We start from the raw sequence: 18,632 nt of genomic DNA, 5'->3' as shown, positions 1-18,632 counted from the left end.
GAACCCATACTTTTGATGAGTGACTTTAATGGTCACAATACTTTGTGGGGTTGTGCCAACACTAATAGATGAAGTTGAATCATTGAAAGAATCCTTAATAATAATGACCTCTTCCTTTTGAATAATAGACTTAATATTTTCTTCCATATGCCTACCTGTTCATATTCTGTAATTGATCTTACAATCTGCTCCCCTTCCATTCTTTCACTGTTCACGTGGAACGTTGAAGAGAACATATATGGAAGCCCATATGAAAAATGGACCAGGCTGATCGGAACACTTTTTCTCATCTTGCAAAATTTCATGCTAATGCTGTCAGTCAAACACCTTTTAATGAAGTGGCAAAGTATAAAACAGAGTGCATTATCCAGGCAGCAACATCCTCCATTCTGAAAACATCATCTCGATTTCCGCTCTATCCATAGCCTTGGTGGAACCCAGAATACCAGACAGCCAAAAAAGATCAACACAGAGCATGGGGTATATTTTGTAGATATTCCACCACATCAAACTTAATAGCTTTAAAGCATACTCAGGCCAGAGCACATTATATGAGACGTCAGAGTCAAAAATAATCATGGATCCAATTTACCACATCAGTTATCAAATGACTGGTCCAACAGTTGTATGGAATAAAATCTGGAAAATGAAAGGTAGATATAGAACACACTGTCTACCTTAGATCATAATGGAAGTGTTATTGCTGATCCCAAAGCTATTGCAGATACTTTGGGAGAAACTTTTTCCAGAATCTCAGCAACATCTTCAAATCCTCCTGAATTTTTAATACTGAAAGAGCAGCAAGAGAAATAAAGGCTAAATTTTTCTACCAATGTTCTTCCAATCAGCCATTTGTTAAGGAGGAACTAGAAACTAAAAAGAGCTTTTCTACTATCTCACCCTAGTGCAGTAGGGACTAATGACATCCATTGTGAAATGATAAAACATCTATCATCATATTCTATCTCCTTCTCTTAACATACAACAGAATACTTGCAGAGGAAGAGTTTCCAGATTCTTGACATAAGTCAGTTGTCATTGCTATCCCAAAACCAGGAAAGGATCCAACACAAGCAAATAAGTAGTCTTTGTAAGATACTAGAGAAAATGGTCAGTGTCAGACTTATCTGGTATTTAGAAAGCAACGATCTTCTCTCTAATACACAATGTGGGTTCTGTAGACATCATTCAACTTTAGACTATTTGGTTTGTTTAAAAACTTGTATAAGAGATGCATTTCTGAAGCAAGAACATCTTGTTTCGGTTTTCTTTGACATGGAAAAAGCTTATGACACAGCCTGGAGATATGGCATATTAAAAGACCTCTATAACCCCTCAAAGGACATCATCCTATATTTATTAAAAACTTTCTGTCCAGGCAAACTTTCCAAGTCAGAGTGGAAAGTATGCTATCTTGACCATATCATCAAGAATAGGATATTCTCCAAGTTCTTAAGTGTGAGACTTTTTGCTATTAAAGTTAACTCAATCACTTACAGTAAATTGTGAAGTCATCAACGTACAGAGCATTGTCTATAGTGAGAGGAAGTTGATGATTTCACAATTTACTGTCGCTCTCGTAACATGAGGGTAAGTGAAAAACAACTTCAGCAAGCAATTGATCATGTTTCTCTGTGTGCTCTTAGTAATGGGTTCAAGTTTTCAACAGAAAAAAAGTGTCTGTGTACACTTCTGTTGAAAATGCACTCTTCACCCATATCCTGAATTAAGAATGGGACAAACTGTTATTCCAGTAGCTACAGAAGCCAAGTTCTTGGGACTCATCTTTGACAGAAAACTTATTTCTAGTCCACATTCGTCAACTAAGAGAAAAGTGCAAGAGAGCATTGAACCTCCTTCGCACTCTACCCTCTACCGAGGAGGGTGTTGATCAATCTTCATTGCTCTGTCTTAATCATGCATTTATACATTCAAAGGTGTATTATAGATCTCTGGATCTCAAGTCTATGGTTCTACAAAACAGAGTGACCTGTGATGGTTGGATTCCATCCATCATCTGGGTATACAGATTACTGATGCCTTTTGTACATCACCCACTCAAAGTCTTTATGTCGAAGCAAATGAATTGCCTCTCTCACTTCAGAGTGCATCCTACCCAGATGATCTGGGAGAGACCTGCATTGGGAAGCTCAATATCAAACACTCCAGACTGCCACATGTCCTTTTGGTATGTATGTTAAAGAGACTCTGCGAGCTATTGGTATGAATGTTGACAACATTGTCTACACTAAACATAACATCATCCCTCCATGGCAGGTTTGCACTCCATCTTGCAACCTCTCACTTTGTTAGCTACAGAAGTCTCATACTCAATCATCTGTCTACCTGCAATTGTTTAATGCACACAGGGCAGTCCACTCTGATTTTTTGACCATCTATACTGATGGTTCAAGAAGTGATACCTCTATTGGCTGTGCTGCTGCTGTGTTTCCTTGACATTATTTTCTCCAACCAGATCTAACCTGATTGCAGCAATTATACAGCAGAGTTGTATGCCATTCAGTTTGCACACTTGTTCATATAGAAGAAAACTGCTACCAAAAGTGTGTAGTTTATACAGGCTCATTGAGCTTTTTACAGGTATCTCCTCTCTATGCATAATCCACATCTAGTGATGTATGAGTTACACCTGTTGTACAAAATGAAAATCCTTAATTTTGTTGTCCAGTTGTACTGGATTTCCAGCCACGCTGGAATTAAGGGAAATGAGGCTGCAGATGCAGCTGCTAAATCAGCTCATACTTTCTCCACGTACTGACTGACAGTACCATATACAGGCTACAGACAGTTTATAAGATCAAAGCTAATTGCTCATGACAGGAAGCATCGACAAACAAATTATACGACATTAAGCCTGAAATTGAGCATTGGCATTCTAGACTATATATAAAGAGAAAAGAGTAATTGTTCTTGCTGGGCTCTGTATAGGTCACAGTCATCTTATACATTCTTATTTACTGAGGACTGATGCCCCTCCCATCTCTGAAAAATGCAATACACGTCTCGCTATTAGTCATATTCTGGTGGAGTGCCAACACTTTACAAGAGAAAGGAATGAAATTTTTACCTATCTAGCCAAGCCATATACACTCAGTCCAATGCTAGCAGACTCAGGCAGATTACATGATATTTTTAACTTTTTTTACAAAGAATTAATTTGTACAAACACATTTGACTGTAATTTTGTTTATATGTCGATGCTGCATTGCTTAACTTAACTTTTGTACATACATATTATTTACTAGTTTATTTTTTGACTAATTATATATTGCTGTAGTCTTTGACCTTGTATATTTGTGTAACCTTGCTGTAATTTTGTTTATATGTAGATACCACATTATTAAACTTTTAAAACTTTTTATGCATGCATCTTGTATAATTCCTTTTTGACTATTTATGTACTGCTGTAATAGTATTTGTTGTAATTTTATCTGTATGTAGGTACTACATTCCTTGGCTTAGTTTTGTACATGCATTTTGTTTATTAACTTGTACTGTTGTAACTTTTAACCTTGTGTGTTGCTGTAATCTCTGTGATAATTTCGTTTATATGTAGATGCTGCATTGTGGAATTTCATTTTTGTACATGCATATTGTTTACAATTTTCTTTAACTGTTTATGTACAACTGTAACCTTTACTATGACCTTTGTTGTTTTTGCCAAATAAACTATAAACCAAACCAATCTATGAGCACTTGAGGCACAACTCAGACTTTTCCTTGAGCTGTGCCTCAATCTTTGACTTTTCAAAGGTTGTTTTCTTCCATTCATCCTCAGCCATCTTATTGGGTCTGCTATGTTGATGGTGTTTTACCATCTGGTTACATCTAGAAAATGACTTGATCTAATTTTCTAAAAAATAAAACGGCTTCATTCACATATCAAGTTTACTGTAGACTGACAGTAGTTTGCTGTTCTTAGAAACCATGTTTAAGAGTACATTCATTTCTATTTTGCCTGTAATCCATCCCAGAAGAATGGCATTAGTAAAATGTTCTTCTGTAGAGTCCATACCATTACTCCTCTGATTCAGCTTTACAACAAGAATATTTTGCAATAAAATTAATGTTTTTTTAAAAATATTTTTATATATATATGATCCACACACAAAAGGGCCCAAGAACTATAGCACATACTTGTGCCCTGTATGAGCAACAGGAATAGAAGAAAGGAGGAACCTGTTCACATTTTGCTTGAACAGCTGAAGGTTGTAATCTTTGGGGAAGACCGAATGAGGGAGACAGTTCCAAAGGACAGAAGTAGATGGAATAAAAGCAGAGGCAGTGAAGTTGGTTTGGTGAGTTTCAAGATGGACTATAAAAGGATATTGGTTAGCAGTGGCTCTGACTTTAATGATTTTGAAGGAGAGTGGAGGAATAATAGTGTCAAATTCAGCAGAGCACTGTCCATGAAAGTATCTGTAGAAGAGGCACAAGGCAGAAACTGAAGATATGTGAAAGAGGAATTATTAATTAGCCAGCTTGCTCTATAGTTTAAATGTGATTGTGTCAGGAAAGGTCAGAGGTGCAGGTCAGTCCATTTATATACAAGAGGAAGAGAGTGGGTGAAAGAACAGAACCCTGAGGTACTCCTGCATTGGTGGGGAAATCTGAGGAGAGAAAACCATCCACCATGACACATAGTGAGCAACCAGTAAGAAAGTTTGTGATCCAGTTACAAAGTGAAAACACAGACCATAGGATGGCAGTTTAAGTAGGCTCCTGTGCCAAACCCGATCAAATGCCTTTGAAATGTCGAGGGCAATCACGTGAGTTTCTAAAAATTTCTCCATGGCCTGAGTCCAGAGGTGAGTGGTTAAAGCAAGATCAGCTGTAGATTGCAAGTGGTGTAATCCATACTGCTGGTCACCGATTAGTTGGTATGTCTCTAGGAATTCAAGAGTTGGTTGTTGATGACCTTCTCCCTAATCTTAGAGAAAGTAATTGGATGGTCGTTTGTTGGTTGACTTTTATCACCTTTCTTTGGGATGGGCAGGATTTGGATCTGTTTCCATGTTGTAGGATAGATTGAAGAGTCGATACAAGATGTCAGTTCTGGGACACAATTTTTTTAACACAATAGGTGAGATACTTTGTGTTCAGGTTATTAAGGATTCTTTGGATTTCTTTTTTGTCAGATGCCTATAGTAGACATGAGGGGGGGGGGCTGTTCTTGGTGGAGTGGAGGGAAATTTGCACAGGTCATCAATGTAGGAATTGGAAGAGAAGAGTGATGCCAGTAAGTTGGCCTTGTCCTTAGGTGAGGTAACTACAGTATCATTGGGATGTGAGAGTGGTGGAACCTGGCTGGGCAGAAGTTGTGCCAAATGGCCTTGGCAAGGGACCAGAAGGAGTGGCTGCCATTTGGGCAAGAGGCAAGTTTGCAGCATTTGGCCCTTTCAAAGTCTGATTTGGACTTGGTGATATTGCAAGCTGCAGTATAGGCAGAGTAGGCAGCTGGAGTTTTGGTCTTGAGCCATTCGTGGTAAGCAGACGTTTTTTCTTTTACAGCATGGGAACACTATTTTTAATTTGGAGTTGAATAAGAGGTGAAAGCTTTCATTTCTGTGAGGATGATTTCTGTTATTCAGTCTGAGCAAGTGTTTGGAAAATTCTTTTTAAAATTCTCATCCTATATCCAAGCCATGGTTTTCCAAATGCTTGGGCAGTCCAAGAAAAGAAAACAGCTTATCATGAGTGGCTTGAGACAAAAACTCCAGCTTCATTCACAGCCTACATTGAAGCCTGCATCATTTACATATTCATAAATAACAGGGCTAAGTGTGACTTTGAAAGGGCTAAATGCTTCTGGTCCTTCAGAAAAGCTTTTGGGTGCAAAATCTGTGCTTTCATTCCTTTATGGTAATATTGCAATATCACCTAAGATTCTTCTCATTCAACTCCAGACTAGATAACCAAGGCAAATCACCTACTTTTTTTTTTTTTTTACCTGGAACATTATAATTATATTGCATTTCCCCCCATGTGACCCTCTACCAGAAAGACAGCCGAGATATCTTGAAAAGCCTGGATAGCAAAAAGGCTTCTTGTCTTCATGGAATCCTACTAATTGTGCACAAGAGATGTGCTCCTGAACTAACATCTGTTCTCTATCATCTACACACCATATCAGTGTTGTCCAACACATATAGAGCTGTGGGCGAAGGTTTTTAAAAGTTAGATGGCAAGCCTTTTTTTTTTTTTTTTTTTTGAAATATAAGATAATTTAAATATAAAGATGTCCTGCTTACTTCATTAAACCTTTAAGCTCTTTTAATTGATATCAGAACAACTGAAATTTAAATTCTGAAAAAAAGCAAAACATATATTTAATGAGAGCACGATGGATGATTGAACTCCATTAAAAGTTATTGCATGTCCTCTTTGATTCTTGTCATAATAATAATAATGTTCTGCTCTTTTAACTTTTTTTTTCTTCTTTTTTTCTAGTATGGAGTGATGCCCAACCAATTCCAGTGTTTCAGTGGCATTCTTTAGTTCCATTTCTTACCACTCATTCTAATCCTCCAAATGGAACAGTTTCTTCAGTAGGAACTAAAACATCTAGTCAGCCCTGCAATTCACAAGTTGATGTGAATGCTAAGGATACAGGTAGGAAAGATTTGCTTTTATTTACTATTTACTTATTATACTACTTAATATTTCTAGATATAGTAAGATGGACTGCGAATAATCTCTTCCAAATTTTGTATAAATTTGTGCAGCTGAGATTACAGAAGTGCTGTTTCATTGTCGATGCTGACTCCAAAAATTGCCTGTCAGATGTAGTTTGTAATGGAGGAAATCAACAGCAACATATAATTCTGCTTTCTTCCATCTAATCCTGTAGGCAGGACTGCCCTGAGAATAGTCTTCTAGGCCTGACTTGCTTGTATATGATGATGGTAGCATTATGGCAATCAGGATTTCTTCGAGAACTATTTCTTAAGTTAAATATTATTTATTATATTTCTTCTTTGTTTTTCATTAACAGTTATTCCTGTCTATCAAAATAGGCTAACTTACAGTTCATAGCACTTTGTATATATCTTCTGAATGTGTCCAAGAGTTTGATCAAAGCAAAATAGATAATTGTTGCTTCTTTGATATTTTATCTTTGATAAAAATGATATGAAAATTATACTTATGTAGTGCTTTAGCTATCTTTTTTTTAGACATATCCTGGATGTAAGAGTTGGAAATGGAAAACTTTTTGTTGGAGAGTTGGAGTTGGAAAACTTCTCTCCACTTACCACAAGATAACAGTTTTACTGTTATCTTGTGGTAAGTGGAGAGAAGTTTGACATTATTGCTTTCAGTCATAAGTGCTTTGTCTCTGTAGAAAAGGAATCAAATAGCCATAGCTCTTATTAAACATGTAACATAAGATGTATGAAATTAATATAAATTTTTTGATAAGTATTTAAATTTAAAACTAACAGATCATCCTTGGTTTTAAGCCAGATTGAACAAGGTAAAATGATAACAATTTATTTATTTAAAAAAAAAAAATGAGAAAAATGAGCAGTGTGCTAGCATAATTGTGGTATACCCGACAACATAGTATAGCATGATGATGATCAACTAGGTAGAATGACAACAATGTATTTATTAAAAAAAAAAACAATATGAGCAGTGTGCTAGCATAATTGTGGTATAATAGACAGCGCAGTGTAGTATGATATGATCAACAACAAAAACCTGTTGCTGACTGGTAAGAGAGGCTTTATCACATTTTTGGCAAAAAAGGTAGTAATTCTGATTTAAATTTTTGTAATGTAGTAAGTCTTCAGTACTTTGCTTTAATAAGCATTTGAAGTAGCACTGATGAAGCAGACAAGTTCTTGAATAGACAATTCTATGATCATTGTCAGTTCCATGTTGTGTTCAACTAGATTTCTCAAATTTCTTCTAGGTGATGTAAGAGTGGTGGTCTTGCAATCTTTTTACATTGTTCCTCTACTTTTGATAGACTAGGAACCATGAAAAAAAGATTGCAAGACCACAAATCAAAAATTCTCAAGAAATACAATGTAGTACCAACATTTTTTTCCATCAATAAGCTCTCATCCTGACTGCCTTCCTTTAAAGATAGACTGTTTCCTTTTTTCCTTCCAGATGTGTACACTGTGATTGCCACCACATTGTATTTCTTGAGAAGTTTTGATTTGGTTTGGAGATACCTGAATTTTTCTGATCGAGAACTCAGTTAATGCATCAGTGTCACTTGAGATTCAAATGCTTTGTTCAAGGAGAATGCTGAAGCCTTACTACATCTTGTCATTTGTTATACTGGCATGTAGCTCATATCGTTTTTTTTTTTTTTAAATCTATTGTTAATTGTAATTGTTCTACCTCGTTTGAACTGGCTTAATACTGAGGAGGATGATCTGTTAATTTCAGAATGAAATATTTGTCAAAAATTTATTAATTATATAGTTGTCCTTTGTGTTTAATAACAGCCTTTTTGATGTTACAAGCACTGTTAAAGATACAACTATTATTCTTATTAGATGCATTAATTACACTTCTTTCTGATATACCTAATGGGTTAAGAGCAATGTATTATTTGACAGTAATAGTGTAGATATGATAATGTTGTACATTTTTTTTTCTTTCTGTTATGGTGGGCTCTGTATCTCCATTAACTAACATACTGTCACCCAGTCCAACATCATTTTAAGATTAGTTTTCACAATATTTTTTTGTAGCATGCTGTGCTTGCTGTATGTATGCTTCCTGTCTCTGAAAAATGTGGCAGGTAAAAGAATGTGTAAGGGGGGTGCACGATCAGTAGATAGTGGGAGGAGCTAGGTGATTTAGATATCAGATCTCTGGTTTTAGTAGTGCCAGTACTGATGCATCAGAAATGAGTGAGAGCTGATAGAAAGATATGAGTAGTGTGAGGAAGGTGAGCATGAGATCATGATGAATTTAACATTGGGTAGATGAAATGCAGATATAGCATTTTTAATGAAGGTGTAGATTTTGTTGGTGAATATTGAGTGAGGATAGGGTGTGCTTGGGGGAGGGGGTATAGAGGGAAAGCTAGAGACATTGAGAGAGTTAGTGGAGTTGAGGTCGAAAAATGAGTTGAGAAGCAAGCATATGAGTAGAAGTGAGGAAAAAAGTTATAAGAATGAGAGAAGGAGAGAAAAGAACAAGGGAAAGAGAGGAAGCTCAGAGAGAATATAGGAGCAAGGAATACAGAGATGAGAGGAAAGCAAGTGAGAGAACAATGTGAGAGGTTTCGAGGGTGGGGGATGCAGACGAGCAAGGAATGAATGAATCTATGTCAGTGAAGCTAGGTGAAAATGGATGTGATATTAGTGATGGTTGGTACGAATGACCTTAGAGGTAGCGTTAACTAGGTGATAAGAGATCTGAGTTTAATGTTAGAGATATGCAGTAGTAAGTATGAGAGAAGATAATGTATTGTGTAGATATGATAATGCTGTATGTGAGAGATGAGTTACATTGGAACATGAAAGGATGTGGGCATCCAGAGAGATTGTTCTTAGCACCAGCAACAGTGTTAGGGTAGAGAAACTAGAGTTGGCAGGGTGGATGTTGGTGGGGATAGTTACTTGGAAGGAGTATGGTATTTATTATTATTACCATTATTATGTGACACCTCCAAGGAGTTCAAAGACTCATCGAGGGAGGGCACCTACTCTACAACTCTCCATCTCCACAGGGGCGTGCCGGCCATATGTGCAATGTGTGTGATGCACACAGGCACCAGGATAGTAAAGGCACCAAAGATTTGTTATGATATTTTAAATAAAGTGAATTTTGTCAGCAAAATACTGCAGTCTTCATCTATGAATCTCCAACTTACTTTAGATGCATTGAATGATCTAAATCAATTTTTAAATGATTATAGGTCTGATGAAACTTTCAAAGAAATTCAAGGGCAAATGCTGGTCTTGAAATTCATGCTTGCTCTTGTTATCGTTCAGGGAGTGAGAGGCATGATTGAAGTCTGATTAGCAGAATAATGAATTACTGACCATTTAAAACTATATATTTAGAAATTTATGTACATTTAATCATACAAATACAACATTTATTTTACAAATGATATACTATCTTTTTCAATTTAGCTACTTGAATGCAAATTCTACCCTACGGTTCTTCTTTATGAACTGGTCAATAACATCGTCATAAAAAGTTGGTTGTAACATAATTTTCCCAAGCAACACGCACACTTGTAAAGACTGGCTGAAGCTCACTGGCTATTGCTACTTCGATTGCGTGTGGCCTTCTGTTTAAGACGACATGAAGGGAGTGGAAATGGCTATGCACGTGCATGAAATCCCAGTGCTGCAGTGAGGACCTGTATGCTCCTTAAGCCAAGCAAGCCAAGGTAGCTTTGACTAGACGAGCAAGCATCGGTCTTCGATACACAACGCAAAGCTCGATTATTGCCATGCAAGCTTAAGACGTCTTCTGTCTACAAAAATAAAAGCCTAAATGGAATGCTTATAAATGCATACATTTATTAACAAATAAATATTACTTCTTTCTCAATTAATGAGCTTGCACAGCAAGCATGGAGAATTTGCCACTGAAGAAATTGTAGAAAGCTAAAATTAATTGCAGCAAAATTTGATGCAGAATCTGTATTTTGTAGTAGTAGACCACTAAGGCGACGTAAAAATACAACACAATTTGATTACGAACATGAAAATGTTCGTAATCAAATTGTGGTAGATCCTGAAATTTCATTTAAAGTAATTTTTTTTCTCTGCATAATAGATGAAATATATTACAATCTTTGAAGGAAAGATTTACTTTATTAAAAGAACATGTGAATTCCTTTCAGTTTTTGTATTTGTTAAGTACTTCACGAAATAAAGAATATTTATTATCTTGTTGTAAAAAAGTTACGACAAAAATTAACACATGAGAATCATTGAGACGTTGACACAGACGATTTATGCAAAGAAATTTTACACTGTCAACCATTTATTTCTAATTTTAAAATTGATATATATCAGATAATTCAGTATATTTATTCAAACGACTTAATCACAGTTTATCCAACCTTTACAATTGCTCTTTGGATTCTTTTGTCATTACTGGCATCTGTAGCATCTGCAGAACGGTCCTTTTCTAAACTTAAAATTATTAAAAAATAGTTGCGCTCCACAGTGGTAGAAGAACTTTCAACATCTTTCTCTAAATCCAGAGTAATTTAATAAAAAGGTGGCACACCATTTGGCAACTCCTGTAGGTAAAGATGACCTGCCATTGCTTCTGCCTAGTATCTCCATCTCTGGGCCTAACTCCCACTGAAGAGACCTCAATAAAGGTCTAAACTAGTCTGGGTAGTGGCCCTTTCCTTAATGTCTAACATTATACATATCCATAAGGAGATGTGTTTTGCATTATGGGAGATACTAAGATAGGAGTGATGTTGGCTTGCTCCCCCTTTGCTGCAAGTTGCCTGGTGTTGTACTACCTTACCCCAGTCCTGAAGATATTTTCAGGTGCAAACTTTGTTTGCTCACACTTGGATAAAGGATTCAACTAAATTTATTATAGGCTTACCAAGTGAAAAATAAACTTTCAAATCTTGTCATTATATCAATAGAGTCAGATATTTTGGATCAACTTGATATACATGATGTTATTCGAGAATTTTCATTAATGAAAACTAGAAAAGTTCAATTCACTAAGTGATATTTCTTTCTGTTTAAATATTTATTTAAACAGAAAGAAATGTGAATTCCTTTCAGTTTTTGTATTTGTTAAGTACTTCACGAAATAAAGAATATTTATTATCTTGTTGTAAAAAAGTTACGACAAAAATTAACACATGAGAATCATTGAGACGTTGACACAGACGATTTATGCAAAGAAATTTTACACTGTCAACCATTTATTTCTAATTTTAAAATTGATATATATCAGATAATTCAGTATATTTATTCAAACGACTTAATCACAGTTTATCCAACCTTTACAATTGCTCTTTGGATTCTTTTGTCATTACTGGCATCTGTAGCATCTGCAGAACGGTCCTTTTCTAAACTTAAAATTATTAAAAAATAGTTGCGCTCCACAGTGGTAGAAGAACTTTCAACATCTTTCTCTAAATCCAGAGTAATTTAATAAAAAGGTGGCACACCATTTGGCAACTCCTGTAGGTAAAGATGACCTGCCATTGCTTCTGCCTAGTATCTCCATCTCTGGGCCTAACTCCCACTGAAGAGACCTCAATAAAGGTCTAAACTAGTCTGGGTAGTGGCCCTTTCCTTAATGTCTAACATTATACATATCCATAAGGAGATGTGTTTTGCATTATGGGAGATACTAAGATAGGAGTGATGTTGGCTTGCTCCCCCTTTGCTGCAAGTTGCCTGGTGTTGTACTACCTTACCCCAGTCCTGAAGATATTTTCAGGTGCAAACTTTGTTTGCTCACACTTGGATAAAGGATTCAACTAAATTTATTATAGGCTTACCAAGTGAAAAATAAACTTTCAAATCTTGTCATTATATCAATAGAGTCAGATATTTTGGATCAACTTGATATACATGATGTTATTCGAGAATTTTCATTAATGAAAACTAGAAAAGTTCAATTCACTAAGTGATATTTCTTTCTGTTTAAATATTTATTTAACTATTTCTCTACCCAACAATGTTTAATATGTTCCTATTTTATATACTTGTAAGTTACTATTATTTATTTATCTTATTATTTATTTACTTTATTTTTTTTCAAATTATTTTTATTTTTGTACCTTTCTTGTATGTTTATTGTTTTTTTATACATTTTTTTTGTAATTTCTGCTTTTTGTTCAATAAACTTATAATTAATATATTTCGTATTTCATTTTTACTCACTGGTACATTTTTATAAAGTGATTTTTTATTGGGGGGGAGGGGTATAGGGGCGCCAACTAAAGTTTTGCACACAGGTGCCAGACACTACTGGCGTGCCCCTGCATCTCCACCACTCAATCCACTAACTACAACGAACCGCATCATCTACACAAACACCATCTATTGCCCACTACCACCAGTAGTATTTTCACAGACAATCACAAACATCAGTGCTCAGCAGGATTCGAACCCACAGCCTTTTGGCTGGAGAGCGGATACGCTAACCACTCAGCCAGCCTGGCTGCAAAAGATATAGTGGTGGAGATACTTAATGAGCATACATAATATATATGAGCATACAAAATACATAATAATGAGGAGGAGAGACTGACTGTGAGTGAGTAAGAGGTATATGGCAAATTAAGCTAACCTGATATTAATAAGGCTGTGGATCTTGATGATATATCACCACATATTTTGAATGGATGTGCCAGGGAGTTGGCATTTGCCTTGACATTTTATTCATATGAGTCTTACATTAGGTCAAGTTCCAAAGGAGTGGAAGGAGGGCAAGATTGTGCTGCTTCATAAGGGAGGTGATAGAATTCAAGCTTAAAATTATAAGGCTATCTGTGTATCAGGTGTTGGGGTTAAGTTGTTGGAGAAACTGGTGAGAACTAGGATCCAGAATTAGGTTGATAACTATGGTATTATATTTGATGGACAGCATGGATTTGCTCAAGGGAGGTCATGTTTTAGTAATATGCTTATACTCATTACAATAAGGTGACTGCTTCCTTGGACAGAAGACAGGGATACACAGCAGTATACTTAGATTTTGCAAAGACTTTTGATAGATTATTGCATGAAAAGTTGATAGTCAAACTTGAGCAGATGGGGTTGGATATTAGATTAGTACATTGGATCAGAGACTAGCTATCTGATAGGTATCAGCAAGTTGTGTATGGGGGAGCAATATCCAGGAAGAGAAAAGTCACTAGTGGTGTGCCTTAGGGGTCTGTTTTAAGGCCATTGCTGTTTAGCCTGTATGTTAATGATATCGGTGAAGATTTGGATGGGAATATTCAGTTGTTTGCAGATGATGATGCAAAGTTGGGATGAACTATGAAGAGTAGAGAAGATGTTGTGGCCTTACAAGAAGACTTGAATAAATTGAGTGAATGGGCATGGAAATGGGAATGTGAGTTCAATGTTGCAAAATGTCTTCTTCTTCTTCCTAGCTGGAATTTAGGCCAAGGTGGCCTGTTCCGGTCTCATGCCATCTCTTTCTTGGTCTTCTGATTCTTCTTTTTACACTTATTTTGTATCTGTATACTATTTTTGGTAGTCTGCTGTTGTCCATCTATTTAAATGTTCTAGCTATTTTTGTTTATACTGTCTTATGTAGTAATTAATTGGTTTTATTTTCAGGGATTGTAAGATTTCATTTGTTTTGTGGTCCCACTTGGTATATCCAGCTGTTTTTCCGAGGAACTTCATTGCTGCTGTTTGAATTCGTTTTTCATCTTTCCTTTTCATGGTCCATGTTTCATTTCCGTATAGTAGAGTTCGTTTTGACAAGACATTATATAGGCTTAAATATATTATTTATTATGCCATTTACTTTGACAAAGTTTGATATTTTAGTGTCTGTCTTTTTCTTCTTCGTATGATAGATCGCATCCAAGTATCTGAAAGTATTTACTTGTTCTAATATTTTATCATCTATCACTATTTTACTTCTTATTGGGTTTTCTCCTTTGGATGCCATTATTTTTGTTTTTTCTTTAGATATTGTCATATTATATTGCTTTGAGATATCATTTAATGATTTTAATGATCTTTGTAAGTCATCTTCTGATGTAGCTAATACTATTTGATCATCTGTAAATAGAGTGTATCTATCTTCATTTGGGGTCATTTGTATACCAAATGGGTTATGCTGTTTCCAGATTGTTACAATTTTATTTATATATATATTGAAAAGCAGAGGTGAGAGGGTACATCCTTATCATACTCCTCTTGATATATCTTTCCATTCTGAGATGTGTTCTAATTTAACTGCTATTTTATTTCCTGTATATATTTCTTGAATAGATCGTAAAAGTTGGTTTGGTATGTTTAAATCGGTTAATATTTTAAACAATTTTTGTCTACTAATTTTGTCAAAGGCTTTTTCATAATCAATAAAGGCCACGTGTGCTTCTTTTTGAAATTCTCTTCTCTTTTCTATTAATAATTTTAAAGTAAAAATTGGATCTGTACAGGATCGGCCTTTTCGGAAACCATTTTGTTCTTCTAGTAATTTGTTTTCTACAATGCTGCTTAGTTTCTCTTTTAATATTCCTGCATATATTTTATATCCTGTATTCAGCAGGCTAATTCCCCTATAATTATTGCAATTGTCTTTATTTCCTTTTTGATAGATTGGGATAACCAGTGCTTTTTTCCAAGCGTTAAGGGTTTTTCCGGACATCCAAACCATATTAAAAATTTCAAAAGTCTTTCATTAAATTTTTCACCTGCATTTTTGTATAGTTTTATATTTATATTGTCTTCTCCTGGTGTTTTCCTATTTTTCATCTTCTTTATTATATTTTTCAGTTCTAACATTGTGATATTTTCTATTAGGTCATTCTTTGTCTTGTAAAATTTTATTTCATTGTTCTCATCTGTCCAGAGATTTTGGAAATAGGTCACCCATTTTTCTAAATCTATTGTTTGTATTTTTATCTTTTCTTTTATTTCTTTATTCATGTGTTTTATTACTTTATAGGTTTTGGGTTGTGGCTTAAATAAATCCTTTTCTAGCTCTGTTATGAAATTGTTTCATCTTTCTCTATGTTTTTTTCCTTACTTCTCGTTTTGCATTTGCACTATTTCTGCTTCTATTGTTTTGGAATTTAGCCATTTCTGGTAACTGTCCTTTTTGGTTCTTATTATATTTTCTATTTCTTTGTTCCAGTTTCATAGTCCTCTTTTTCTAATCCATTTGTTCTTTATTCCTAAGGTTTCTGTTGCTGCTTTTGTGAGAATTTGTTTCAAATTTTCCCATTCATCTTCTATGTCACTTGATTCATGTGTGGTTTCTGTTTTTAAGTTTGTGCATTTTTGATATTGTTGTCTAACTTAAGGATCCTGTAATGAAGAAATTTTGTAGCTTGGCTGGTAAGACTTTTCAATTCTATGTGTTTTTAGCCACTTTGGTTTAAACGAATTTTTGCTGATACCATATAATGATCAGAGTTTAATTCAAAGCCTCGATATGCTCTTACGTCTAAAATTATCTCCGCTAATTTAAAATTTGTGATAATGTAGTAAATTACTGATTTGTATCCTCTGGCTGATCAAGTATATTTATGTATTTCCTTGTGTTTAAACACTGAATTCACTATTCTCATATTATTATAAATGACAAAATTGCGCAATCTGTGACCATTTTAATTACACGTATCTTCACCAAATTTACCTATGTTTGTTTTGTATTTTTTGTTTCCTATTCTGGCATTTAAATCTCCTGCTAGCAGTAAATAGTCAGTTTTGTTTGTTTTATCTATGGCATTCTGTAATTCTTTATAAAATATATTACTGTTTTCTTCTTTTCCCTCTTCTGGTGCATATGCAACAATTATTGTTATGTAGCCTCTTAATATCTTGAGTCTAATTTCGATTAGTCTTTCATTCAAATAGTTGTAATATACAATATTGTTCTTTAGGGATTTATGTACTATAATCATTATACCTGCTTTTGCTCATCCTTCTCTACCCCACTGTAGATTTGTATATAGTTGTTTGTTTCTTTTGTACCTTTTTGTTTTTTCTTTGTTTCTGTTACTATACATATCTTTTTGTTAGCTTGGTTTAGTTGTTTATCTAGTTCTTCTTTGTGTGCAATGCTTCTCACATTCCATGTTGCAATCTTCATTATGTGTTCCTTTTTTCAATTTCGTTTACCGTTTCCTGGGTTGTGGTCTTTTCCCTGACAGTCCATCCAGCTTTTCTTTGCATGAAACTTGAAAGTATTTTGAATTTCCCCAGAGCAGGTTACTAACCTGCTCGTTGGGTAAGTCCAGTGGTAGGGCTGCTACCTAACGCCTCTGGACAGGCAGATCTAACAGCATTTACTCTGTTAGGGTGTTAAGGTTATACCGCCCATACTCGGTCGCCAGTGCCTCGTTTGTACTTTTATAACAGGATGGACCACAGAAAGGTGAGGTTGACATTTGAGTGGGAGAGGCTATGTATTGCGCTTCACCACCCTGTTGCAAAATGTAAGGTTTTAAAATTTGGGAAACAAAAATGGGATGTAGAATTTACACTTGGTGGCGATATATTGTTGGAAGTGGAGGAAATAAGAGATCTTGGGGTGATAGTGGATAAGGATTTGAAATTCAGGGGACACGTTGCCAAAATTGTGAGGACAACACAAAGAATTCTGGGAATGATGGAGAGGACACCGACTTGTAGAAGTAAGGCAATTCTTGTTCCATTGTATAAGGCTTTGAATAAGCTACACATGGACTACTGTGCACAAATTTGGTTACCTGGTTTTCAAAAGATGAGGAGATGTTGGAATGGGTTCAAAGGTGACTTACTAAGGTGGTTTCTGATCTCTGGAATGTTGAATATGAGGAAAGGTTGAGAAGATGCAATTTACGGAGTCTAGTGGTTAGGAGGAAGGGGGGGGTGATCTGATAGAGACTTACAAGTTAGTAAAGGGTTGTTACAGGATCAATGTTGGAGAGATTTTACAGAAAATGGTGGGAGATTAGGCGAGAACCAGAGGTCATCCCTGGAAGCTATATAAGGAGGGTGTGAGCAGGGGAGTGAGAAGCAGGTTTTTTTGCATGCAGAGTTGTGAATGATTGGAATGCCTTGCCTGAGAGTGTGGTGTCTGCAGAGAATTTGAGCATGCTGAAGGCACGGTATGATGAGCTACATGTATGACAAAAGGACCTCCTAGATGAGGTCCATGGGGTCATTGTTGTGTACAGGGAACATAGCATGTGATGAGTGGGAAATGCATATTAATTTGGCAAGTGCAATGCAAGTGATCATTATGAAATATTTTCTCTATAGCAATATACCATCATACCGTAGTAAGGGAATGGAATTTCAGGAATTCTTGAGGGAACATGTGGTAGAGGGAGCAGAATGGTTTAGATATCAGGTTAGTTAATTGGATTGGAAATTGGTTGTAGGATGTATAGCAGAGAGGTTGCGTTTGTTCGTAGGGGCGGTAGAATCAGGCTGGGACAGGATTCCAGAGTGTTCAGTACTGAGACCTTTACTGTTTAACTTTTTATATCAATTATATTGTCACTGGATTGCAGGGAGATATTCAGTTGTGTGAAAACAGTGTAAAACTTGAAAGGGTTATTAGTAATAGTGTTGATGTAATGATCTTTTGGGAAGATTTGAATAAGCAGAATAGGTAAGCAAATGAATAGATGTCAGTTTAATGCAACTAAATGTAAGGTATTTAAATTTGAGCTCCACCATTGGGACGATGCACTCTGTTCATAGAACTATAAGAGAAAATGGAGGAGTAAAGGAAGCTTAGGGCTGTGGTCAAAAGAAATTTGAAGGTTATGGGATAACCCAGCAGATTGTTGAAATATACCATGAAGGAAATTGACCAGAAGGGCTAAAAAGAGTGATCAGACCATATATATGAATTATTGTATTCAGATATAGTCATCAGAATTTGAATGAGATAATATAACCATGGAGAGTGCACTGAAGTAGATAACAAAAATTATATCAGGACTTTTA

At 35.5% G+C, this 18,632-nt stretch overlaps 1 protein-coding gene across 1 annotated transcript in view; it reads left to right on the top strand.

The window, feature by feature from the left end:
* Nucleotides 1–18,632, top strand: part of LOC150093981 (protein capicua homolog) — a 315,184-nt gene that overhangs the window by 9,243 nt on the left and 287,309 nt on the right. Inside the window, exon 2 of the mRNA XM_090412927.1 lies at nucleotides 6,472–6,633. Within this exon, the coding sequence (XP_090269053.1) occupies nucleotides 6,472–6,633 (162 nt within the window). The remainder of the gene's footprint in view (nucleotides 1–6,471; nucleotides 6,634–18,632) is intronic.

The sequence above is a fragment of the Typopeltis vanoorti genome, chromosome 23 (assembly GCF_054136105.1).
Source record: "Typopeltis vanoorti isolate ZY-2024b chromosome 23, IOZ_Tvanoo_1.0, whole genome shotgun sequence".
Lineage (NCBI taxonomy): Eukaryota > Metazoa > Arthropoda > Arachnida > Uropygi > Thelyphonidae > Typopeltis > Typopeltis vanoorti.
This window is presented reverse-complemented; position numbering and strand designations above follow the sequence as displayed.